Source organism: Malurus melanocephalus, unplaced genomic scaffold (assembly GCF_030028575.1).
Source record: "Malurus melanocephalus ecotype Western Australia unplaced genomic scaffold, MMel_1.1 scaffold_43, whole genome shotgun sequence".
Taxonomy (NCBI): domain Eukaryota; kingdom Metazoa; phylum Chordata; class Aves; order Passeriformes; family Maluridae; genus Malurus; species Malurus melanocephalus.
Genome location: NW_026623275.1, coordinates 588,735 through 613,043, shown reverse-complemented (window position 1 = coordinate 613,043; position 24,309 = coordinate 588,735). Strand labels below are relative to the sequence as shown.

Sequence of the window (24,309 nt, the reverse complement as noted above, 5' to 3'; positions counted from 1 at the left end):
GAGAAAGTAATGCTTGTCACTTACTGGCAGGAAGCACATCCTCAAAATTAAAAGAAAAAATCAAGTAGGGCAACTGGAATGCTAAAATATCATGTATAAGAAACTACAAATAACAACACATCTTTGAAAACACCATCATATTAKCTCCACTGGATTTGCCAGTCTCTCATAATGAGCCCAACTCATTGCCAGTAGCCTTAGTTACACCAACAACCAATATAGTCTGACAGGGACATGGTCTCAGTCTTGTCAAATTCTGTGGCGATCCCGCTGTGGTGATTCCTCTGGATCCAGGGGTGTACACATCCAGTCATAGGGCATTGGTCAGAAAACACTTTTCGGGTGCTGAAAACCATTTTACACTGAAGAGTAGTCCYTTCTGAAGCACTAAAATCTCCTCCCTCCTCCCTGTCCCAAATGTTCTTCACCATAACTTTTAAGCAGACACAGACAAAGGTAGAGCAGAAAATTATACAGAAAATGGCACAAAAAATGTTTTGCTAGCAGCCTCTAAGGCCCTATAAGCTGAACCTRCTTGCTTCTATGTGACTAAGCAAGTTTTCATTCTTTTTCCCCTCATCAGGCAGGCATAGCTGTATACTTGAGCTTCCCCAAGCAAATGTTCTGCTTCATCTTAAGACTCCCAGAGGAGCAAACATAAGAGAACATTATGGTCCATTGAAGACCCAACCACGCAYTGCACTGTGCTCCAGCAGAGGAGGTCCCTCAGTGCACTCTGCAGCTTCTTGATGGTGGTTCATGGGAACCTCTATGCAGTGTGTGTGAGTGCATGCAAAATACCAACATCRCCAGGGTGGATGTGCCTACAGACTTCTGGTCAGTAAAGCAGGGCTGATTTGCAATTGAGCAAGCACACATTGTCCAAATATGMTCAGCCTTATGGAGACCAGAATTTAATTTTCCTTAGTGCTCTACCTCAGGAAACAGACTGAATAAAGTGCAGCCCAGATACTTTGGCAACTTTCAAATATCTGCGCTGTAAACTAGAACCCTCATTTCCTCTCACTTTACACAAGGGTACTCCAAATCCTGCAGGAAGCTTACCCAGTCTCAAAGGGCCAGCTACCACCACCAAATCATCCTGTGTGCACTTGCAGTGATTACCCTTGAAGGAAGATGTTGAGATAATGACTTACATGTTGGTTTTGTGTCACCTATTAAAATCCCAAAGCAGATACAAGCACACGAGGTAAAACTTAAACATGCAGTTGAAATGACGTGTGTGAAGCAGCAAGATAAGGAGTTTTGATGTCCTAGCAATACACTCTGAAGCTTTCCTGGGACTCTTCTGCCCTTGCAGTTGGAGATGCTTTGGCAAATGGGTGTGTCGCCATGATATTATCGTGGTTCATTTAAATGTGTGAACATGGATATAAAAAGCTAGGAACTCTCTGAACATCATATCAARCACCACATACCCCCAGAAATCCACACACTAGACACCGTGAGAAGACAAGTCCTGCGTCTAGGAGAGCAGGGCAGGGTGTCAAGGAGTATGTCTTTTCCCAAATTCCTAAATTCAGCCCGGCTCCGAGGTCTCGGACACAAGGACCCTTCCCTCCCTCCCTGTCCCTTACCTGAGCCGCCCACGTTGGACCGCAGCAGGCAGGTTCTCCGGGAGGAGGAGAAGGAGGAGATGTCACTTTGGGAGCGGCCGCGGGGACCTGGCAAGGACCAGACGGGCAGCAGTGCTGTCCCGCTGCTCCCTGGCCTCTCAGCCATCGTCGACAAGGAGCCGAGAAGCGCAGGGAGGAGAGAAGAGGAGGGAAAGAGGCGGCGAGGGAGGGGACAGGGAAAGTTTGCAAGAGGAAGAGCCGCCCCTCTCCTCCGACCGCCCCGCCGGGACGCCGGCGGCGATTTAGGTCTCTGGGAACATAAATTTTGTGTTTGCACAAGAGCAAAGAAAAGCTGGGGGGTGGGTGCACGGGTGCGCCCATCCCCTGGGGTGTATTCATGCTCCCGCCATTGCCATCTCTCGGGGGGGGGAAGAAAGAAAATAGAATCAGTTAAAAAGAGCCGAGAAACCCACACCAGCGCTTCTCTTTTGTGTAACTGGGTGCCCTCCCCGCAGCAAAGCCGGGAGGTTGCACAAGGCATCTCATCCCKGCAGAAGAGCCGCGAGAAGGATGAGTCAAATATCCCCCCACCTCCCTCCCCATCTTTCTTAAGGATTGGGTTGCATGCAAGAGACTTTACTCAACTAACTTGAGGAARGTGCTCTCCTGCCTTTCAGATCAGCCACACAGACTGAGGTAGATGCAAAATTAAGCTTCAAGGTTTCGTTTCCTGGTGTTTTGCAGAAACACTTTTACAAGATGCATCTTTAAAAAGACATTTAGTGTTTACACTGCTTTTTGCAGGCAAATYATATTATATTTTACATGTGGCTGTCCTGCAGCCACAATGACAAAAACAGAAAGGGCYGCACCCTATATTTTAATGCACCCAGAGCCACATTATCTAGCTGTTCAATGTGAAATTTGCATTCAGGCTGCATGAAAACATTTTAACAATTACCACTCTCCAGGTCTGAAACAAAACCTATCAAGTTTGAAATTCGTCCATGCGAAATTCAGTTTCTGGTTTCTGCTTCCACCCAGTCATGCAAGCGCCTTCCTCTCATGCAGTTCCCCAGACACAGGGGTTTTCTAATATTCCCAGCAGTCACCCTCTGCATTTGTCCAAGCAATTGATCCAGTACAGGAGTCTCATATGTCAGCCATTAGTCAAGTCAAAAGGTCTTTTCTGCTCAACTTCTCCCAGGGACTTTCCTTCATTATTTCCTCTCCCTCTTCCCTCTGCTGACGGACCAGCCTGTTCCTTCCCTAGCCACAGAGCTTTCCCAGCGAGACTCTGCTGTGAGAGGGAGAGGCAGGGGCTTCTCCTCACAGGGCAYGGCAGTGAGCTTCATGCTTACAGCCCCTCTACACGGGGCCCAGAGGCTCCATAATCGCACAGGCAGGCATGCTTGGAGAGCTTTTTGCAGCTGCACACACCAGTCTTGTGTTACTCACAAAATGTGACAATGTGCTATTTTTATTATTTACCCTGTGCATTATGCAGCATTACAGGTGTGATTGTACACTGAGGACCTTTTTCCCCACCGGAGATTTCAGTAGCTCGGCATGTGTGGGCTGGTGACATTTTCTGGACCTGTTTAAGTCGTAATCAGAAGTATACTCATCACTGCTATTTACTGAAATGTTTGCCACTTTTTTTTTTCTTTTCTTTTTTTCTTTCTTCCTTTTTTTTCTTGTTTTTTTTAATGTAAGAGATATGATCAAGTTCACTGTTGAAATACACAGTCCTTGCTCCAAACCTCATCAAAGTTTATGGCAGGTCAATGAGCTTTGGGTCAAACACTGAGCTTTTTTTTTGAAATCATCTCTCCTTCCAAATATTTTGAGCCACAGAACAATTGTAACTTTGTCATGCTGTACTGAATGTATGGTTCAAAATTCCCCCWTTAAGGATCTGCTCAGCGTCTGCAATCCTTTGGTGTGATCAAAAAGGAGAACATGAAGAAAGTGAAAGATATACTAGAAAGGATACCATAGCCAGAGGTCAAAGGCCTCTAAAGATTCCTTTGGAGACTCAAAGTGACATCTAAAGTGGGGAAGGCGAAAGAAGATATAAAGTAGGTCAGCAGTGAATGTAAAAGAGATATGAAGAGGCTCCTGTTGCAATATCAAAGTGGTTTGGTAAATCAGAGTAGTGTGAACAGTCAGTCAGAAAGAATAATATTATGGAAGTCACAATGATTTTTATCCACCTGCAMCTTATTATATTAACCAAGGTATATAAATTAAAACATTAGAGAATCATGTGTATCTTGTTTTCATAGCCCTTTAAATATTTTTTTGAATTAGATGTAACAGTTGTGGTTAATGGCTCTGGAAACTGAAGCTCTGTTTTCACAGAGCAGCAGTTAAGTACACATCCTTCCCGGTTGAAGAGAGATCAATTCAGTTGCCTGTTCATTAATTTTCAACTGTTCTGATGAGATTGMCAAAGAAATTTCCATTTGTGGTGATTATGGAAACTTAGTATTTGCTTATTAAACCAAATTATTTCACAAAGGCTATCTCATGGCAGCTGGGAGCTGAAGTATAACTACAGAATTCAGGCATCAGTARAGACTGGGGAAGCACAAACTCAAGYAACAAATTGCTGGAAGATRTATCTTKTAAAGTATGTGCCKGACACCCSTGAACCACAGCACAAATGCCAAGYGTCACCTACTGAACTGAGGCAGCTTCAGCACAGGCCATTCTAACGATCAAAGAAAAGTTTCCTTGACAGGCTTTGGGGCACCTCTGCACCCGGGAGGCCACCACGTACAAACCGGCAGGAAGGAGCGGCAGAGAGATGTTACACCTTGTCCTTCTTGGGAAGGTGAGGGAAGCTGAAGCTGTGGTCAAAAGCGGGCGGGAAGGGCAAACCCAGCAGGCTGCCGAGGCTCTGGAGCAGAGCGGCTGCAGATCCGAGCCTCAGGCCCGGACGGGCTGCAGATCCGGCAGACACCGTCAGGCCGCTCTCGGCGCGCCCAGGGGAGGAGCCGGGGGCGGGGGAAAGCAGGCGGGATGTAACTGGCGTCAGCCCGTTACTTCATTTTCTTAAAATCCTTAAAATCCAGGAGACAATTTGTGGTCGAGCAGTCAGATAAAGCTGCACCGATGGGGACGAGTCCCCGGGTGGGGCGGGAGAGGCGCAGAGGGGCGGCCGTGCTGGCTGAGCGCCGCCAGGGGCAGAGCCAGAGCCCGGCACCCGGGTTTGGTTGGCGGACCAGGCGGAGACAGGAGGCGGGGCGGGGATAGACGGGGCGCTGATAGACCGAGCACAGCCCGTGTCCGTCCCGCCCGTGTTCCCCTTTTCGTCCCAGCCCGGCCGAGCGGCGAGCCCCGCCCCAGAGAGCCGCCCCTGTCCGTGGCCCCGCCGCCGCCATGTCGGGCCCGGGCGGCCGCGCTGCTCTGCCGCCGCCGCTGCTGCTGCTGCTGCTGCTGCTGGGGCTGCTCGGGCCGCTGGCGGCGCGGCCCCGCTACGAACCCACCTGGGGCTCGCTGGACGCCCGGCCGCTGCCCGCCTGGTTTGACGAGGCGAAGTTCGGCGTCTTCATCCACTGGGGCGTGTTCTCGGTGCCCAGCTTCGGCAGCGAGTGGTTCTGGTGAGCTGCAGCCGGAGGGTTCAGGTCGCCCCGGAACGGCTGCGGCGGAGCGGCCCGAGGGCCCTGCTTGGAAAGGCGGGGATGGTGTGGTGTCCCCCTGACAGCGATGGTTTGGGTTGCAGCCCCTCAGGCTGACCCCGGAGCTCATGTGTGTGGGGACAGCTCTGTGCTCACCCGAGGCCAAGGAATCTATGGCGCTGTTTGCGGAGGAAGTGGAGTTTAAAGTGCTTCTGCTGTGTCTGAGCATCTGTCTGCCCAGTCCTAAAACTCGTAAATACCTTCGCTGAAGTGACTTCATTAACCAGAGGGCTGGTAGAACTGAGAGGAGTGCTCTGCAACACAACAGTGCTGGTGAAAGGGGTGGTTGGTGGATGAGGTGGTTGGCGAAATGGCCGAAGGAGACCCCTCTAGGACCACCATGAAGGGATGCATGGAGGTGTTATCCCCTGTGGGAATAGGTGTTTGGGATCTCTCAGCCTCTGGAGCAGCCTTGTACAGCTGTTGGAGAATGTGGAGAGCGCAGGAGTCCATCACTGCCCTTGCTTGGCAAGCAGCCTTGCTGTTTTCTTGTGCATATTTTGTGCTGCTGATGGCTTTCTTCTCAGCAGGTTTTTARTGCAGAATACATTTACTAACAAATTACTTTTGGACGGGTGGGACATAGCTAGGTTTGGGTTCAATCCTCCCTAAGAGTGCTGTGCTCTGATAGTGGTGCACCAATTCAAGATCGTGCATTTGGTTTTCGACCCCAAAACTAATGKAGTTGCTTTTTACATTCCTGTAGCCTCCCATCCTTATGCAGGTTTACGGCTGCTGCAGAGCCTTYTGACAGCATGTGCAATCAGGTAACTGAGGCCCTGTATTAGCAGCTTCAAATGGAAGGTCACAGACTATTACCACCCCTTCTTTTCTCCTTCCCTCAGAGCTGCACAGCCTTGGTAAGGATGTGTCTGGAATCCAATCTTGTTAGCATAGAAGTGTTCATGTTAGCAAACCATGTGACAAAGGGAAAGAAGGCAAGTTGTTACTGTTTAATTTAAGCAATTACATRCTCTGAAATCAGAGGGGGTTTCTTGGTTTGTTTTTATTGTTTTTAATTGTTTTGCTTTATGCTGTTGTTATTTCCTCTGCCCCGGCTCTTTCAATGAGGAAAGCTGTCTCAGCCTCTTTCTTCTAAGTTTTTTCCTCTGCTGGCTGCCAGAGATTGTGTTGGTTTATGCTGAACTGTTTTTGGGAAAGTTACAACAATATTCAGATTATGGTCTTGGAGAACTGAGGTCAGAGTCCAGCTTAGGACAAAAGAGAGAAACTCATTTGAAAYGTTCAAATTCTAGCCTGCTTTATTCCTTCACTTACAATCTATTTTCATACATGTCTAAATTTGACAAGAGGATTTTTGCTGCATGGTTTCATTCATAGAGCAGTGACAGAGGTCCATTTATAAGTGTGTGTTCTTGCAAGAGCAGGTTTTTGGGGGATGTGCCTTCTTCTAGCAGGGTGCCTTTGCTTCTGAGCCTCACATGTGCTGAGGCTGCAGTGACCTGGTCAYAGCTCTCCTGCTCTGGGGCTGTGGACATTAGTTCACACAGCTGCAGTTGTGTAGAGGATTTGGGACTGTCAGAGAAGTAAAGCTGATGGTTCCAATGTTTGTGGGTGGCAGAAATTGCAATGTGGGGGCAGAGCAGAGGTACCTGATGGCTGAGGTGTGAGACTTGATGAGGTGAGTCATGCAAGTCCAGGAAAAAACATTTGTCGTGCCACCTGAACTGCTTACACAGACTGTACCTGCTCTCTAAAACAGTTGAAATTTGGGTGTTGACCAAGACTGTCATTGTTCCCTTCTCAAAGCGTAGCTGCATTTTTCATTGCTTCAGATTAAATTGTGGGACCTTTCCAAAGTGGACTGCTTCAAAGATGTAGACCATGGACAAATCAGATAGAGGAAAGGAAATCTTTGATAATCAATACTGTTCTGGAGCAATTTTGTCTTATTGCCAGTGTTGTGTACCTCTAATGCCTCTACCTCTCAGTGTTAAATAGGAGCTGATGATTTAAATTCTCTTTTCTGTGTCTAAAAATACATCAGCAGACAWGTTTTGTTCTGTATTTTGTAGGTGGTACTGGCAGAAGGAAAAGAGAGAGCCCTATGTGAAATTTATGGAAGCAAATTATCCCCCTGGCTTCAGCTATGAAGATTTTGGACCTCTGTTTACAGCAGAATTCTTTGATCCCAACCAGTGGGCAGATATTCTGAAGGCTTCAGGTGCAAAATATGTTGTCTTAACTTCAAAACATCATGAGGGTAAGTGGAGGCTTTGTGAATGTTCGCTGGTTAGTAATTGTTGCATTTCTGTCAACAGATGAAAAAGGCAGGTGACTTTCCTGCCTTCYAAGAGATATAAAGAAAGCCAGGGAGGCTTACCTGCCCCACCAYAGCCAAAGAGGGAACAAAAACCACCCAAGAAATGTGTAGGTGTTTTCCTGACTCTTGCACAAAAGCTGTGGCTGTGGAGCTTTAATAGAAGGAGCAATAGCTTGTGCCACTGTTTTCTTGCTGTGGGTAAGACAGCCTGAAGTGATGTCAMCTGCTGAGCTTCCTGCAGTGGCCATAATTTGTTTTTTATTTCTGTGCAATTTATTGCTGAAGGAACCATAAAAGTGAATTCTGTGCTGTTTAACATTTGGAGACCTGCTGTGTGCAGGCAGTTAAAAAACTCCATAGGTTTCTCCAAATAATTTAGGAGCATGTCCCAGGAGTCAGCTTCGAATTTGGGAAGGTATAGCTCTTCCTGATGTAGTGCATAGAAGCCAAAACCTTGAACCGGGTCTAGCTTTACAAGCACAAGTGGGTATTTTAGCACAATAGTTGTGAAATGCTTTGCGGAGGAAAGTGAAGAAAAAGAAAGGTTCTGGAAGGAAATACAGTAGCAAGGAAAGTATAAAATATTAAGATATACTGCACAGTGCATCTAATGAATGTTGTTGGTCTTTGGTGAGATGTGGATTCAAGGCTGGCAACTTGTGACAGTCAATTTCGTTCTCAGCTCTGACACACACAAATCTTGATCTTGATGATGCTTGTAGTGAAATTCCCAGTGACTTCAAAAGAACCAGGATGAATTTACTCTGTCCAACAGCCTTGTGCATCAATATTTTGATTGTTTGTCTGTTCAATACAGWAGCATGTATGTAGTTCATGAAAATACTGCAAGATTTATTAGGCAGTGTCTCAGTTTGAAAGACAGGTGTTTGCTGATGAAGGCAGGGACCCCCCTTGGAGTGGTGGATATGACCCCCCTTCCCTCCGAATTATTATAGCTTTGAAAATCACAGGCTTTCAGGCAAGAATATGGGCAAAAGGGAATAACAGTTTTTACTAATATATATAACAAGGTGAAACAAGTAACAATAACAATAGCAACAACCAGCCCAGTCCCAAACTCAGTGACAGCCTTACAGAGACACASCCTCCCCTTTGGTGCAGTTACAGTCCCAGCCGGCAGGGGCGCTGTTGGCTCCYGGCYGGRCAGGGCGGGTGCGATGATTCCCCGGYGGCTGCAGGGGRCGCTGTGGCGCGGGTCCCRGCTGSYYMRRYYYYCCSWGTSRCCAAWGGTGGACACAAAAATGGCAGAGGTGGATGGAGAAAAGTTTCTCTGCAAAATTCACAGCGGAAACGCCGATCTCGGTGCTCCTCTGGACASCAAGAAACYCAGGACGGTAAAGAGACGAGCAGAAATCCCGCGGCTGCGAGACAGGATGGAGCAGGGCTCACCCCTGAAGCTGGAATCGCAGGGCTTCCCGGCAAGGCACAGGGGAGAAAGATCACAGTGCAGCAAACAGGAACCCAATGGGCAGAGATGCTGGGCTCTGCAGAAAAAGGCAGGCAAGCTCTCCCCCCGAGCAGCTAGCGGGCAGACCTCCTTCTCTCAGCGAAACAGCAAAGGAAGTGTAGTTACCCCCCCACCACACAAATACACCCACACCCAGGGCTTAGCAAGATCGTTTAGGTATCATTGTCTTCATTAAAAGCCCAGCCATCAAAAGGATGACCCGGCAATTAGTGTATCCCAGCAACAAATGGGAAATCAAAAATTCCCAAAGGGAACAAAAGGGGAAAAMTCTTWACCCACAACAGGCAGTGAGTATAAAGCAGTTTGAAGGTGGGAGTGGAGCCTCTCTGGCAGTGGTCTGAGTCTGCAGTGCTGTAGTATTTGTAAGTGCTTGTGCTGGACTGATGGATGTCTGAAAGGTCAAATCCCTCCTGATATTTAATCCTGATGTTGTAAAAGCTGTTTCAGGAGTTTTTGCACTCTGCTTATACAGGTATGGAGTAGTTGATTAAGCTGTTGTAAATATCAAGGGAAACAAAAAGTGAACATTTACATAAGATGGAAATAGAAGAGAGGAAGGAGAACAGTCTTTGAATGCAAATAATAACTTGTGCTTACTGCAGCTGAGAAGCTATCTTCCAGTTGCTGATTGTGTATTTAGAGTTCACATTTGATAAAAGCTGCTGTATTTTTTGTTAAATTCATAGAGTCATATAGGTATAGAATGGTGTTGGAGGAGGCCTTAAAAGTCATGTAGTTAATTTAATTGGTGCATATGAATGGACTGAATAATTAAAGAGAAGGAATAATTATCCTAAGCAGTGCAGAACTGGAAATTATAAATGTATATGTGTATGTATAAAAAACCAAATTGGGTTCTGATGTTATGACTACTATCATTGTGCATAAACAGGTTATAGGTGCACTTTATACCATAACAACATTATTATGCATATAATTTATTTTTTGCAACACTTAGAACCACTTTCTGTAAAGAAAAACCTGTAACTTCCTCTCTTCTCTTTTTTTATCCTCTGATTTTTCTCTTTTTAGGCTTTACTTTGTGGGGGTCCAAATATTCTTGGAACTGGAATGCTGTTGATATGGGACCAAAGCGAGATCTTGTTGCTGAACTAGCAACATCTGTTAGAAACAGGACTGACTTGCATTTTGGGTTATACCATTCCCTGTTTGAATGGTTCAATCCTCTTTTCCTTGAGGATGCCACTAATGCCTTTAAGACAAGAAAGTTTCCAACCAGTAAATCATTACCAGAACTCTATGAAATTGTGACCAAGTACCAGCCAGAAATAATTTGGTCTGATGGGGATGGAAATGCTCCAGATACTTACTGGAATAGCACTGGTTTCTTGGCTTGGCTGTATAATGACAGGTACATAATGATGCTTGTTTAACTCCTTATCTGGAATTCTGCTCTGTGTCTAGTTTGTTTCGTTTTCTGTTTGTCTTGTGGAACCTGTTACTTCTAACTAAGAGAACTGAAYGAAATACAGAATACAGATCTTTCCTAGAACTATCAAAGCTTGCTTTAGAAGAAGAGTGTTTTGTATTTTTTAAACMTGTTTGCAAATTAATCATTTAAGATGGTGTTGGCTATTCTGCTTAATCACAGTCTTCCCTAAGTGTTTACTATTGTGCAGAAACACAGGATAGCAGGACAGTTTGAGAATCTTGGTACATTGTTGTCATTGCAGACTGAACATCTGGCAGTGTATCTGAAGCCCAGAYTGATTTCTGGCAGAGCTCCTGTAAAAGTCTGGAGCTTATTTCATGAAGAAATGCCAATCTGGACCTTTCATTAGCAAAAAATGAGAATAGAATTCCTGACATTGCACTTAATCTTATTGTAATAAATTAATCGTACAGAAGTCATCCAAAATGTTAGTTCCTGGGAGGGCTATATGTGGGAAGGGATTACGCTGGTTGTGACTGTGTTTTATTCTATAAAAGTAATAAAACTTCTTGGTTCCCAGCCCAGTCCGGGACACAGTAGTGACCAATGACCGCTGGGGACTTGGCAGCATCTGTACCCATGGTGGCTTCTAYACGTGCAGTGACCGCTACAACCCTGGGCACCTCCTGCCCCACAAGTGGGAGAACTGCATGACCATCGACCGCAGCTCCTGGGGCTACCGCAGGGACGCGTGGCTTGGCGACTACCTCTCCATCGAGGACTTGGTGAAGGTACTGTGGGGCGCAGGAGCATATTCTCTCTCCTGGTTGTTATGTTGTACTGCTGAATAGTGATTATGTATTTACTTTCACAAATGCTAATATTTTAATTCAATAGTGAATCTGTGAAATAGTAAATAATTTCAATAATTTCCAGCCTAACACTGGCAGGATGGAATATCTATGTAATTCGTAATCTTTCTCTTAGTCGTTTCTACAAAATTAATTTCTAGTAAAAATTCAGTTAGTTTCTTAGAAGCCATTTCCCCTGTAACTGGTGAAGGACTAGTCTGGACAGTCTCATCATTACCTTTTCTACTAAGTTTCTCTGGTAACTGCATATGCATATGCAAGTTGATGAGAAGCAAACAGTTGCAGTTTCAGAGCTCCTGATTGAAGGCTACATATTTTCTCCTTTAAAGATTGAAACAGTTTATGACTCTATAGTAGCTTTACTTTGTAGCAAGAAACTTTCCTGACAGACATACAGGTAAACATTTCCCGAGGCAGACAGCTGGTGTTGTTAGAACATTGATTCCCTTGCTAGCTAAGGTATTAAAAAAGTTTTGAAACTTAGGAAACCTGAATGAAAGGAAGACTGATCAGTCTTTCAGAACAATGCATTTAATTGCAAAATTCAGCTAGTGAGGGAGGGATTGATTGTTATTGTTGTTTAATCCAAATCTGTTTCTAGTGCTGTCTTTGTGAAAGACAATTTCAAATTGAAGTAACCTCTTTTCAGAGGCAGAAGGTTTGAATTATTTCAGCAGCTTGTCTCCAGCTGTCTGTTTCTCAGACTTCTGCATCTCAGTCCACCATCTCTGGAGSGCAGTGTGGATGTGAACAAATTTTATAGACTTTGTAGGACGCTTCCTTGTGTTTTACAGATGTTTCTGCAAAATAGGAAAAGCATCAGACAGGAGGAAGAAGGAATTTGCTTTTCTAAGAGTCAATAAAGATGAAGTAGCAACTAAAAGCCTTATTCTACTCTGGTGCAGAGAAATCCTCTGTCCTATTGATAAAACCCTCATGACATTCTTGCAGAAGTTGCAATGACAAAGAGTTGTAGGATCTGATTATAATGTAGACTCAGACACAGTGGTGCAAGAAGGTATTTGGGGCTGTTTTCTGATGTAAAAATTGATAACAGAGCTTTGTTTTATGTGAGCTGAAATTTTGTATTAACTTTTGGGATGAGCTCCAAAGTTTCAGCATGCAGCAGTAACATAACTCCTTTGGTTCATCATTCTGAAGCGGTAGAGCAGACTTTAGCAAGTACTTCAAATATATGATTTTATTACTCATAACCATATGCTTTKTATGTTTAAAAACATTTTAGCAACTTGCAGAAACAGTGTCTTGTGGAGGAAATCTCCTGATGAATATTGGGCCCACTCACGATGGTCGCATTGCTGTTGTGTTTGAGGAGCGTCTGAGGCAGGTGGGCGCCTGGCTGAAGGTCAACGGAGASGCCATCTATGGAACAAAACCATGGAGAGCACAGAACGACACGGTCACACCTGGAGTCTGGTAAGGCTACTGAACCAAAATGCAGGCTGTGGAAAGCAGCACCAATGTTACGTGAAGCTTTGAAATCCTCAATGACTTGATGCTATAGAAATCACCATCTTAGTTTKTGTGGTGAAGGAATTAATGCCTTTGTTAGTGTAAGTAACTACATTTTAAAGTATGTATAAAGCTGTAGGTAGAGAGTGTAGTTTTGGGATGATGCTGTGGCTGAAGRGAAGGCTTCAGTGATCTTTTGCTTCTTGGTATAGGCTAATCTGTTAGGTAATCCTATTTGCTTCTATTGAGCTAGAGAAATGAAAAAAAGAATCTGGAAATACAAAATTGCTATGAAGTGTCTATCTGAACAAAGGAATATTCATTGTCACTTGATGTTTAGAAAGAAAGGAGAGGAAGAAACCAGAAATTAGTGTAGCATATTCTGCATTTCTTTTTAAACCAAAAAATGCATGGAAAGACAACAGCAATCATTTGGTCATTAAAYACAACCAGTCACTGGCCTCCCCTCTGCCCCTGTTACTTGTAGCTTCTCTAACACTTTAATGATCCATCAGGATTTTGGTCTTSACCCACTCAGTGGTTCTTTTTACTCCCAGTCCCAGTAAGATTTGGCTATCTAGCTTTAGCCTGGAGATGCTGAACTGTTGACTGCTCAGTTAATTCACTTTCAAGAGCAAAAAAAAATTGTAACTAAATGAAGGAAAAAGGGAGGAATGTTTCAGGGGTATACCACAAGATTTGCAATGACATAGTGATGAAAATAGTATTTTTAAAAACTAACTATGCAAGGTAGAAACTCTTGCTCATACTATTTTAAAATTCTTTTCATCTGCATTTTGGTATATAGATGGGAATTACCATGTTTTTTTGACTATAACTTACAATTATCTGTTAATGATTCCCCATCCCCCATATTGTTGAGCAGTGTGCTAAAGTTACTACAGATAAATCATCTGACAAGATGGTTATACATGTGAAAATGTAATAAATCCTGACTTTTCAAATCCATTTTTACAGTCTTGAAGGCACTCTTATCATTTCTAAAAATTTACAAGAACCTGACATGCCTTTCTGTTCCCTATTTCCAACCAGGTACACTTTCAGCCCTAAAGAAGGGAAAGTCAATGCTATCTTCCTTAACTGGCCAGTCTCTGGGATTCTGGAACTTGGTGAGCCACAGGCTAAGCTTGGAGAAACACAGGTAAAACACAGTGTGCACACACCTCCCCCACCCCCTCCCTCCTTTTAGGATGTGTCATATTCCATGGTGTTTAAGTTTCTGGCATCTTTGGGAATGTGTAGCTCTTAGGACAGAATACTTTGGAAGAGACCCAGCAAAATGTTTGTTTTTGTTCTGGGACCTCCTTGTCATAGTCCTCCCTTTGGGATGTTCTCCAACAAAGCTGGTCTGAAATGTTGCTGGGATATGTTTTGGCTTGCAACTAAGAAAGGCAAAGAGGCCAAGGAGCAGAGAAAAAACCTGTCGCCCCCCCCCCCCCCCCGTTTCCTGTGTAGACTAGTAACTCAGCGTGACGTGTCTTTAGAAGTAGCTGTCCTCATGACTTTGGGGATACTGGTGTTGCTGTAGTGATGCAGTTGTTTCAAGTCAAAGCCTTGCAGAGAGGGAACATACACAGAGGTTTTTGTTGCCCAGGGAGGCCAGAGAGCAAGTCAGTGTGACCCTAGATGTGCACCTTTTTTCTACGTGAAGGTCAGAAGCTGAGGACACTGATGCCACAGCTACAGTGGCAAGTAGCAGGTAACCCTATGGAAGCAGAAGTTGGTATCAACTGTGCATTTAAGGGGGAGATCCACTGGCTTATCTCTGCTGTGGTCTTGTGCACTGCAGGTCCATTAACTGCTGAATTGCTTWAGGGGTGTTTTGGACTGTCCCTTCTGGTCTCGTTCTGTATCAAAGTAGTCTGACTGGTGMCAAGATAGCTCTATGATGAGGGATAAAGAGTCATGGAAGTGATGAGAAGTGATGGAGATGCCTCTTGAATTTTGGGGATGCAGCTAGACTGTGTGTGCACTAGAAAGTACTATTCCTCAGCAGCAGGGACTGGTCTGCAGCTGCTCCAGCAGGTCACCAGCTGGTTTAAGAGTGTCACCRTAAACCTATTGGTGGTTTTTAATTCTTCAGATCAGCTTTCTCTGAGACAGCTGGCTGCACTCTGTAAGAAACAGTGATGCTCATTCAGGACATTTTCCACCATGGAAAGCAGGCATTTTGGAAATAGGTGACACAAAGCTCTGTACTGTGGCATCTAGATCMCTGCTTAGACCTAAATCCCATCCCAAATACTTCCAAAAGGTGTTTATGTACCTTCTACAGCCCTAAGTACTTCTCAAGACCCAACATGAGTAACTTTTTTACTTGCTTATCTACTTACAAWTTTTTTCCCATTACCTTTAATAATTATCACTCATTTGGTTGGCAAGTGGCATTTAAGGGTACTTGTTTAGTAAGGTAGCTATGGATCGATATTTATTTTGACAATATTACAATAATGCATACTTTAAGAAGGCAYTGTTCTAACCATAGTGTATGTTTCTATTTTAGGTGAAGCTGGCTGGTTACAAAGAAATGCTGAAATGGGTTGCTCTGGGAGAAAAGGGAATTATTGTTGCTCTACCTCRCTTAACTCCTCAGCAATTGCCATGTCAGTGGGGCTGGACCTTACAACTGACTGACATAAACTGAGCCATACTCTGTTGGAGCCCTGGGTAGCAGGGAATGCTGATGTTTTGCTCTTTCTTATGACTGGTTTTAAACTTGCTTGGCTGAGAAACACCAATAAATTCACTTTTTTATGAGAGGTGGGCTGTTTTTAAAGGATGGAATGGAACAAACCTCACMAAGTCTAGCAGTAGATCAGTGATCCTCTGCATCCATTTTGTTTCTTTGAACTTGTGAAAAATTGAGCAGCTACCTTGACCTCTCCACTTGTTTTAGTTGTTTCTGGCCAAGTTATGTGAAGAATGAGGCGGGAGGGAAACAGGCACTAAATTTTTAGAGACAAAAGAAAGAACAAAGCTCAAGCTGSTGTTCAAATGCACATAAGTCAGTTGTACACCCTCTTAAATGCAAGAAATTTAACTTCCACAAAATTGCACAGTAAAAACTGACAGTTTTAGAGAAAAGAATAAWTTTTTTCCAGCTGTGTTTAACTAGTGGTAGCTGGCAGTTTCAGCTCAGTAGGGTAATATCTGAAAGAACAGGSCTGCAAGGGTTGGAAATTCATCATAAATACGTGCAGGCAATGCATATGTACATCATAATTTCTCATCATGACAGTCAGTCATTTTACATATTMCTATTCTTGAGTAATTCTGTCCAGTATTGGGACACAGGTAAACTGAGAGAGGGTTGTGTTTTTGTATTTTGTATAATTTCACATGGGTAATACTTGCCTCTTGTGTAAAAACAAAGGCTATAAACAGTTACCAGGGTGCCTTCTGTGGACTATTAAACCAAACCTATACTTCAGTGACTAACTCTTAGAAAAAGACAAATTATCAGGAGTTGCTAGGGGTCTTCAGCTTTGGCAGAGAGACATTTCAAGCAGAGGGCAGCCTGCATCCAAGTTGAAAAATTTCCAGACTCATCATGTGCCATGATTTATAGGGATAGACACAAGGTGGTTTGCAAAGAGGAGGGAGATAAAGGACAATAAAAAGCATGAATTGTTTTTGTTTCAGTGTAGAGACTGAAGGTTTATTTTCCCTGAGTAATGTTAGTGAGTGCAAAATTAGTACTGTGTAAGTTAAATTTATTCTTTCAGCTCTGTCAGGATTTTGAGTCATGGGCCATGTCAGCTTATTCTCTTCCCTGCTAGTAATGTTAATAAACACACAAAGCATACATTAAAATATTTTATTACAATACAGACAATTGGGCTCAAAATTAATACAAATTAGGATAAAATATTTACAAGGTGATGTGTACAGTGTAGGTGTTTGAACAGCAGAAACAAGAGACTGTCTAAAAAACTCCATTCCTTTAGTATTAAGTAACAGACAGAGCAGACCCCCGGCTTGTTCAAGAGGAACACCCATCCATTGGCAAAGGCTTTCGGAAGAATGACAGCCTTTGGAACAAGATTTGTAAAGCTAAGGGGGAAAAGTCAACATTTTAGAAAGAAAAATCTGGGGAAGAAGAAAAAAGCATTACTTCATTCTGCTGCCTTGTACTATTCTTAGATCACTATCATTAGTTCTTCCCAAAACTTACACACCCCAGGCCAAGAAATGGGTTTTTTTAGTAACTTGCTGTAATACTGCCACCAGATGCCTTTTAGATGCAATAAAAACAACCCAATGAATTACAGAAGAGATTAACCACTTTTTAATAGAAAAGTCTTTACTCACAATGTTTCTTTCATTAAGAATATTTTTAATGGGTGCAACATAATTCTGTTAGAAGAAATATGGGCTCACTCCCACTTTCTTCAGAGTGTGCTTTCTGCTGGTCTGCCACTCCTACACCATTACAAAATTAATCCAAGTCTCATCAGTAGTCGCAAGGGATTTGTTATAAATACACCATCTGTTYGTAAAAATGTTCAGGTCATTTCTCTAGCTGCTGAGGGGTACTAAAAGCTTCATACACATTAGCAGCAAAATCTTTCACTTGTTCCATCATCAACAGGTCCTGGAAGAAATATAAAAAATAAACTTTCTTAATCAAACACATTCACTCACCACTATTCAACTTGTGCTGTAGTACAGAATTCCTAAGAAAAGCACCTGGCACTCCCACATGAAAACTCAAACTTCTTTCCTTTAGAAAGGTTTATTAGAAAAACTGCACGTAGAACCAAAGCAAGACAAGAAGTTTGTGCTTCTGCATGGTTTAGCAGAAGAAAAGTTCTAGAAAAAGAGTGTATTTTTGGGAGATGCAAACTGATAAAAAGTTTCTTGTGGCAATTGTTTTCATTATCTTTTTTAAAGCCACTGAAATGAAATAGAATTAAATTATTAAAAAAAATATACAACATAAACTTAAAAATTTTACTTTGGTTATTGTAAATAAGGCAGATTCTTACCTGAACAAAGTGACTGGGTGTTTCACTGCATACTGAATGGATCTGTCCATTTATTATTGGAATTATCTTGGCTAAAGGAAGACTCACACTGGAAAGACTAGAAATGAAGAAAAAATACTGACTTGTTCTGACATAGATGAAGCTACTAAACTGTGATTATAGAATTCTAAGTAATTACCACTTAAAAAGTAAGAAGTGAAYGACTATAAACTAAAATGTAGAGATGATGCGTTTTTTTTCTCCCTATCAAGCCTTTCCTTTAATACAGAGAAGTGCCAATTCAAATTCCAGTTTGTGTTCCTATTGCACACAGTTTCACACTCGCTTCTCATGCAAGAGAATTATGGTTTAGTCAGAGTCTTCACACGTGTGTATGTAGACAGGTCATAAAGTGCCAGTCTACAATCTCATGCTATTTCAAACTAAACCAGGCTTAGGCAGATAGCCAAACTACAGTCTTTGGGGTATTTTAAGTGATGTATATAGTGTATATTTAAATTAAAGCATAACTCTCTGAAAGCCATTAGTTACTAACATAAATATACATAAACCCAGTTATGGTTTATGTATATGTAAGGTTTTAATTTTAGTATTTGAAAAATAATATTTCAATGATATGAACTCAGCTTTTGGATTTGTAATGCTCTCATCACACTGCTTAAAACAAAGTAAACTTCAAAATAAAAGCTATTTTTAAACAGTCTTCTAGGAGGATGTAGAAAATCCTGAATATTACTGTATTTTATCTGCACAAGAGTGAAACCTAAAGCTCCACGGGTGCTCTGGCTCCCTGTTTCTGGATGATCAGGGCAATGMCCACCCTCTCTTCCTTGGGAGCCACAGTAACTGATGGAGGCTGGGGTGCTCACAGCTCTTGGGCTGCAGGGGAGGGCTCTCCTTCTCACAGCCTCAGTGAGCACATCGGTCAGGAGTCACCACCAGAGGGTAAACCCTCCCTAGCCCCAGAGGCAGTCTGTCTGTGTTCAGGCAAGAAAAAGGAAGATACAGGTCTCTGATTTCTGCTCCTAGGTCTGCAAGTAATGGTGGGAAAGATACCTCACCTATATTCCACTGATTTCATGTGTGGGAAGAAACATGAATCCTCCTAGCTCCCTACTTGGCCTAAGTGAGGAGAATGCAGTGATCTTGAAGAGCAAGAAGYAGAAGAATATTTCCAGCACAAGAACTCCAAGAAGGCAGGAAAATCAATAGTGAATTCCAAAACGGCTATGAACCCAAAGCATTATTGACATGAGAACCACAACAAAAGACGTTTACCTATTTACAGAACTGTTCTGAGAAAGGTCCTTTTCAGTAGGTCTAAAAAACTCTGCCATATTATCCAGCAGTCGACTGAATCCTCTGTTTAAACATGTGCTCAAGACTGTACTGAAGTCTGGACTGAAAACAGAGAATAGCAGAAAAAAAGGTTTTATTCCTGGATTTTATTTTTTCAAACTAAAAAGCCTCAGAAGAATTCAGTGCTGCAGATGTGCCTCCCCTCAGGGGGAATGTATGAGCCAGACAAATGCCAYTAGCATTGCCACCTCACGAAAGACCAGCTCCTTCAACCTGAACTCTACTCTGAGATTACTATAACCCAGATAAACCTAAAGCATTCCTCACTTCTATTTCTTACTAAGTAATAACATAGAAGGGACTTAACCTTAAAGTGCTCCTAGCAGCAAAGTGGTAAGAATAGTCTGACATTTGTCTCAGTTCCCTCATATCCTATGTTTATTATAGAAGCCTCACTTTTACCACCTCTCTGGAAGGGACACATACAACCACGCTCAAAACCATGCATTAAAATAAATTCCARTAAGCCAATACCAATGTTCACTTTATCAAGCAAGTGAATCCAATAAAATTACTCTCAATTTACCCTGCTTTAGCGGAAGAGAAGTACTCCTCTCTTCCTAATAAACTACAGAACGGGTGAGGGAGATAGTAAGTCTGATTGACAAGGACATCCTGGATATCTCATTAAGGAAGCATTATTTCTTAAAGAGTTTCAGAGCTCACAAATTTTGAAAATCCTGCCCAACAACTGATAAATACATTAATTTAATGCARAATGGTCACTTTTTGCAAATGAAAAGTTGTCAGCTTTTTATATGAAAGTAATTGTCTTACATAAACAATAYGTTGTGAGGAGGAGTTTAATGTGAATACAGAATATTTCTCTATACCTTTCTAGCATATCTCTAGTTTCATTCAATAATTTAATTGTAGCAATGTCTCTTTCTGTGAGTCCACAGGCCTAGAAAAACAAAAGACAGACATTATTCAGTAAGTGCCATCAGCAACCACAAGAATAAGGGTAGAAAGGAAAGTTGAGTATCATGGAATTAAATCAAGATGTACAAGTGATATATARAAGAAAAAATTGTTGTAAATCAAACTCTTTATAATTGTAACTGTAGGATTTTTTACTAAAATTRCTAATTACTATGTGAGCAAGCAATTTTTTCAGTTCTGACCTTCAACATTGAAATAAACCCAGCATATCAGATTAAGTTAAAGCTGAAGGTGCATGTAGTCACATGCTGAAGCCCAGGTTACACAGGTGTAATGAGGAAACACCAAGTGAAGAATGAGTTTCCTCCAGCCTGTGATGTGGTTGGAGACAAACACATTCACAAAATTTAGGAAATTAACATTACAACTGAGATTAGATACACTTTTCTCTTGATTCCTCTTCATTTTTGAGCCCAAAGCATCAAAGGACTCCAGCACACCATCCTCKTGTGCATCAGCCAAGATTCTCCAAGGCTCTATGAACTTTGTTTGCACATAAGTGCATGTGATACAATTTAGCTTAGGGCTGAGTTAAGCTGTGCTGTGTCACAGCTTCTGACAGCTTCTGTCATGGGCTAAAGGCAGTAAAAGGCTGCATTTTTCAGTACAAAGATGACATTCTGAGGGTGACACTTGTTTTCTATCAAATCTGAAGAAAATACAACTAAGCCTAGATTAAAGAGGACACTTGAGTTACKACGGAAAAGAGGCTTCGCCATTTATTAAAGACACGGATGCCATGGGACAYTAGAGGACTGTTATACACCCTTCCTCCCCCAAAAAAGCCAAACAAAAATTCAGAATGAAAAAAGGGAGAAAAGAAATTGAATCAAGTACCTGGCTAGCCAAGGGGTTTTCTTCATCTGGCATCAGATAATGACATAAGGGAGAGTAAGATGCAATGTGATCTGAATCTTTATGTTCCACTACTTCCCTGATATCTTTAAATTTCTGTTCCAGCTCCAGAAGGGACAGGGTCTGCTTAAGGGAAATACTGGAAAGGAAAAATACTACAGTGTTGATTACAAAATGAATAATGATGCTTTCTCTTTCTACCAATAACATGTGACAAGTAACAAGACCCCAATCTGCTACATGTCTTTGCACTGGCAGACACAGCCTGCTATAATAAAAACRTTATTTTGATTAAGTCAATATGCCATCTTTCCCCCTCCCCTCCATCCCCAATTTCAGTAAAACTCTTTTTTTTGGGAACAGTCATCACAACAAAACTTAAAAGCTAATCACAGAGRAATAAAAGCTCTTACCTTCCAAAAACTTTATGTACAGCTTGTTTAACAATAGTTATTAACTCAGTCAGTCCTAGAAGTAAGAAAGTCAAAATTATTCTAATGATTTCTTCAAGTCTAGAAAATATTAGGATTTTATAAATATAGTCAGCTCATAATAAGCAGCATACCATCTCCTAAAAGGTGCTGAATGCTTGATAAATATTGCTGCTGAACTTCAGGGGGCGCTAGTGGTGTCTGTGGGGRAAAAAAAAACAGTTCTGTAAAATGTCAACAATAGAGAACAATACAAAAATAATTTCAAACTKATTGCAACGAATTTCCTTAATCTTTGTAACACTGTCCAGCAGATGGATTCCCCCACCCTCTTCAACTTTGTACAGACTCTTTTTGCCCATCAACCCCTGGATCTGTGATAAGTCCTCTGGCATTCTTCAAACCTATACAGATCTATCTTCCATCTTCAGTGGCACAGAAAATTCTTTCACTTTTCATTTACATAAAAAAACCTGCATTGCAGGTRAAACTGGACCCTTCACCACCCCAGAAATTAAATCTAGTGGAGTAAGATTTACGCTGAAACCTAATCAAASCTTATCTGGCAGAAAAGAAGCTTTTAGAAACCAAGACAACATTCCAGTTTATCCCAATGGAAAGCCTCAGAGCTGGCCCTGTCAACCCACTTCTCTATTGAAAAACTAACAGAAAGCAAACATGTTTCCAGTCAAAATTCGTCTTGCCTTTCTAGAAAAGCTTTTTCAGGTTTTACAAAATGAAGCACTACCACAGTCAACTCTGGCCTCCCTAATGAAAGCTTTTCTCCATCCTGCCTTGACATGCTGCTCTTTGACTCTCAGCAGAAGCTGTCATAGAGAACAGAAGAGAGCAGAAGAGAACTAATCAGCTTGTATCCATTGTTTTTAGATGAGCCATCCAGCAATTTTCAGATCCCACTCTGTACAACAGGTACTTGCTTACTGTGATCTCTTTTTATTGAGCAGTGATACACTATATCAACAAAAAACAGGTCTTCTACCTGGCTTGTCCCCACCAATAGACATTTAGGTAGATGGCCTTTTGGAGTTAAACCAAATGTCAACATTTTTCTTCTTTAATCCTTGAAAAATTGAACTGAAGGAATTAATGTATGTACTAGGAAGACCTAATTATATACATACCTTTGCACACATACCTTGGATCATTCACACAATATTACCATTTCACAAAAAATTAGAGCAAAGAAATTATTTGTTTAGATAGTGTGTGTGTTTAGATAGAAAGTAACCTTCTTTAAGCAAGATAAATGCAGACAAAAGATATTCTCCAATATTGCTAGTATTCAGGTAAGCAACAGTTTCACCACATCATCCAAATTTAGAGGCTATAAAAGGACATCAATATATCGTATGCCAGTAATGTTTCCACATATCCCACTCTTGGTTTTAGTCCAGTACTCCTAAGCTATGCCCCTTTTATCTCACCAAATAATCCTTTCCCGTCCAAAGAAGTGCAAGTCCTACCTTTGAATCAAAGCAAGACACTTACTGTGCCATTCTTGCAGAGGGCAGCATTGTCCAGGTAGATGTAGCCKCCGATGATATTTAACTGGACTCGCAAGAGAACCACGAGCATGCAGGTGCTGTACACAGCTACAATACTTCGTGTGAAACCTTGGAAAGACAAAACAAAGTAACTGCAAAGTCAAAGGGAGTCAAAGGGAGAGAGTGCTCTTCAAGACTCAAAAGTGCKGATGACTTTTAAATACACTATCACATTTCTCTCACTCTCACTGGTTGCCATAACACATTTTCACAACACATACCCAAGATGGTCATGAGTCTAATGTGCTGGATCTACATCTAAAATGTCCCATTTAAAGTCCTATATTAACATCATATTGCACAAGTTATTTTATACAAGTTGTTCCAGAAGGAAAATATTCAGTGTCAAATCATCTTTCTTCATTAGGCCTAGAAATACACAGTCTGTGTTAGCCCTCATCTTGCAATTCAGACCCGGAGGGCACAACTGCAGCTTGTCAAAAACACAACCTAAGACAGAAGTAGCTAAGATCTAAAGAAGGAAAATTAAAATGAGCATCAGCTACCAGCCAGTAGGCACTGCCTACTGGCAGTGAGAGTGTGTAGAAGCAGCATAATGAATAGATACAGAGAAAGGAAGAAAGGAGTCAGACCAAAAGTARGATCTGTAAAGGTGCTATGAAAAGGAGAAAAACCCAAAAGGAAGCAAAGACAAAACTTTAGTATTTAAATATTARTATATATTTAGTATTTAAATTTTGTATATAAAAACAGTAGTATTTAACTGCATAATTATCTGAGTTTACTATTTTTCTTCCACTGCTTCYATCAGCCAATAAATAAGAAGATGATCCAAAGGTTTCATGACCACTGCTATAGTGGTTCTCTCTTACAGGCTCAAAAAGAGGGAACTGCTGGCCATGTAAGGGCTGGCCTACATTTCTGATTGAATTTCCATTACATCCAGTTTAGAATTTCTGAAACTAGTTTGATTTTTTTGCGATGGCACAGAAAGATCTCACAAAGTAGAGTAGCAGGAAGGCCTGTAAAATTCTTCACCTTGGTCTCTGAGCTTYTAACTTTTCATGGGGCTAAGAAAAGTTCCCATGAGAAGCCTTTGGAGTGCAGGGGTAGGGAGAAGTTTTGGCATGTAGTGTGTTACATTGTCTTCATATCTACTGAAACAACCCAGAGTAAARTTTGTTTTAAATGGTGTGAAAGACATTTTAAATCTACGCTAAATAATTATGCAGATATAATCTTTCATTTCCACTTACTTATTATCTTTAAATCTTCCCATATTTCTAACTTGTTTGCTGGCCTGTGGGAAAAATAAATGGAAATATTAATAGTTACATTTTACTTGGAAATCAATAAGTGTGTTAAATGACATAACAGTGCTCTAAAGTGAACTCATTTACCCACCATAATTAT

At 41.9% G+C, this 24,309-nt stretch overlaps 3 protein-coding genes across 5 annotated transcripts in view; 1 reads left to right on the top strand and 2 right to left on the bottom strand.

Moving 5' to 3' along the window:
• Window positions 1-4,456, bottom strand: part of PHACTR2 (phosphatase and actin regulator 2) — a 131,200-nt gene extending 126,744 nt beyond the window's left edge. Inside the window, exon 1 of one of the 3 annotated variants that reach the window (XM_057364831.1) lies at window positions 4,264-4,456. In XM_057364831.1, coding sequence (XP_057220814.1) covers window position 4,264 — 1 coding nt within the window. In that variant the 5' untranslated portion in view covers window positions 4,265-4,456. Of the gene's footprint in view, window positions 1-1,598; window positions 1,849-4,263 lie in introns of those variants that run through there. The other 2 variants (XM_057364828.1, XM_057364829.1) reach the window with 2 other exon arrangements.
• Window positions 4,457-4,922: 466 nt separating this feature from the next.
• On the top strand, window positions 4,923-17,392 carry FUCA2 (alpha-L-fucosidase 2). Its single transcript, XM_057364824.1, has 7 exons — window positions 4,923-5,185; window positions 7,300-7,487; window positions 10,069-10,408; window positions 11,010-11,220; window positions 12,548-12,738; window positions 13,828-13,936; window positions 15,299-17,392. The coding sequence occupies exons 1-7, from the start codon at window positions 4,965-4,967 to the stop codon at window positions 15,437-15,439; spliced, it is 1,401 nt and encodes a 466-aa protein (XP_057220807.1). The 5' UTR covers window positions 4,923-4,964; the 3' UTR covers window positions 15,440-17,392.
• The window catches only part of PEX3 (peroxisomal biogenesis factor 3), a 20,190-nt gene continuing 12,479 nt past the window's right edge, over window positions 16,599-24,309 (bottom strand). Inside the window, exons 4-12 of the mRNA XM_057364826.1 lie at window positions 24,153-24,196; window positions 22,880-23,004; window positions 21,505-21,571; window positions 21,353-21,407; window positions 20,922-21,078; window positions 19,976-20,046; window positions 19,062-19,184; window positions 17,784-17,880; window positions 16,599-17,389 (exon numbers count right to left, since the gene is read on the bottom strand). Coding sequence (XP_057220809.1) covers window positions 17,306-17,389; window positions 17,784-17,880; window positions 19,062-19,184; window positions 19,976-20,046; window positions 20,922-21,078; window positions 21,353-21,407; window positions 21,505-21,571; window positions 22,880-23,004; window positions 24,153-24,196 — 823 coding nt within the window. The 3' untranslated portion in view covers window positions 16,599-17,305. The remainder of the gene's footprint in view (window positions 17,390-17,783; window positions 17,881-19,061; window positions 19,185-19,975; window positions 20,047-20,921; window positions 21,079-21,352; window positions 21,408-21,504; window positions 21,572-22,879; window positions 23,005-24,152; window positions 24,197-24,309) is intronic.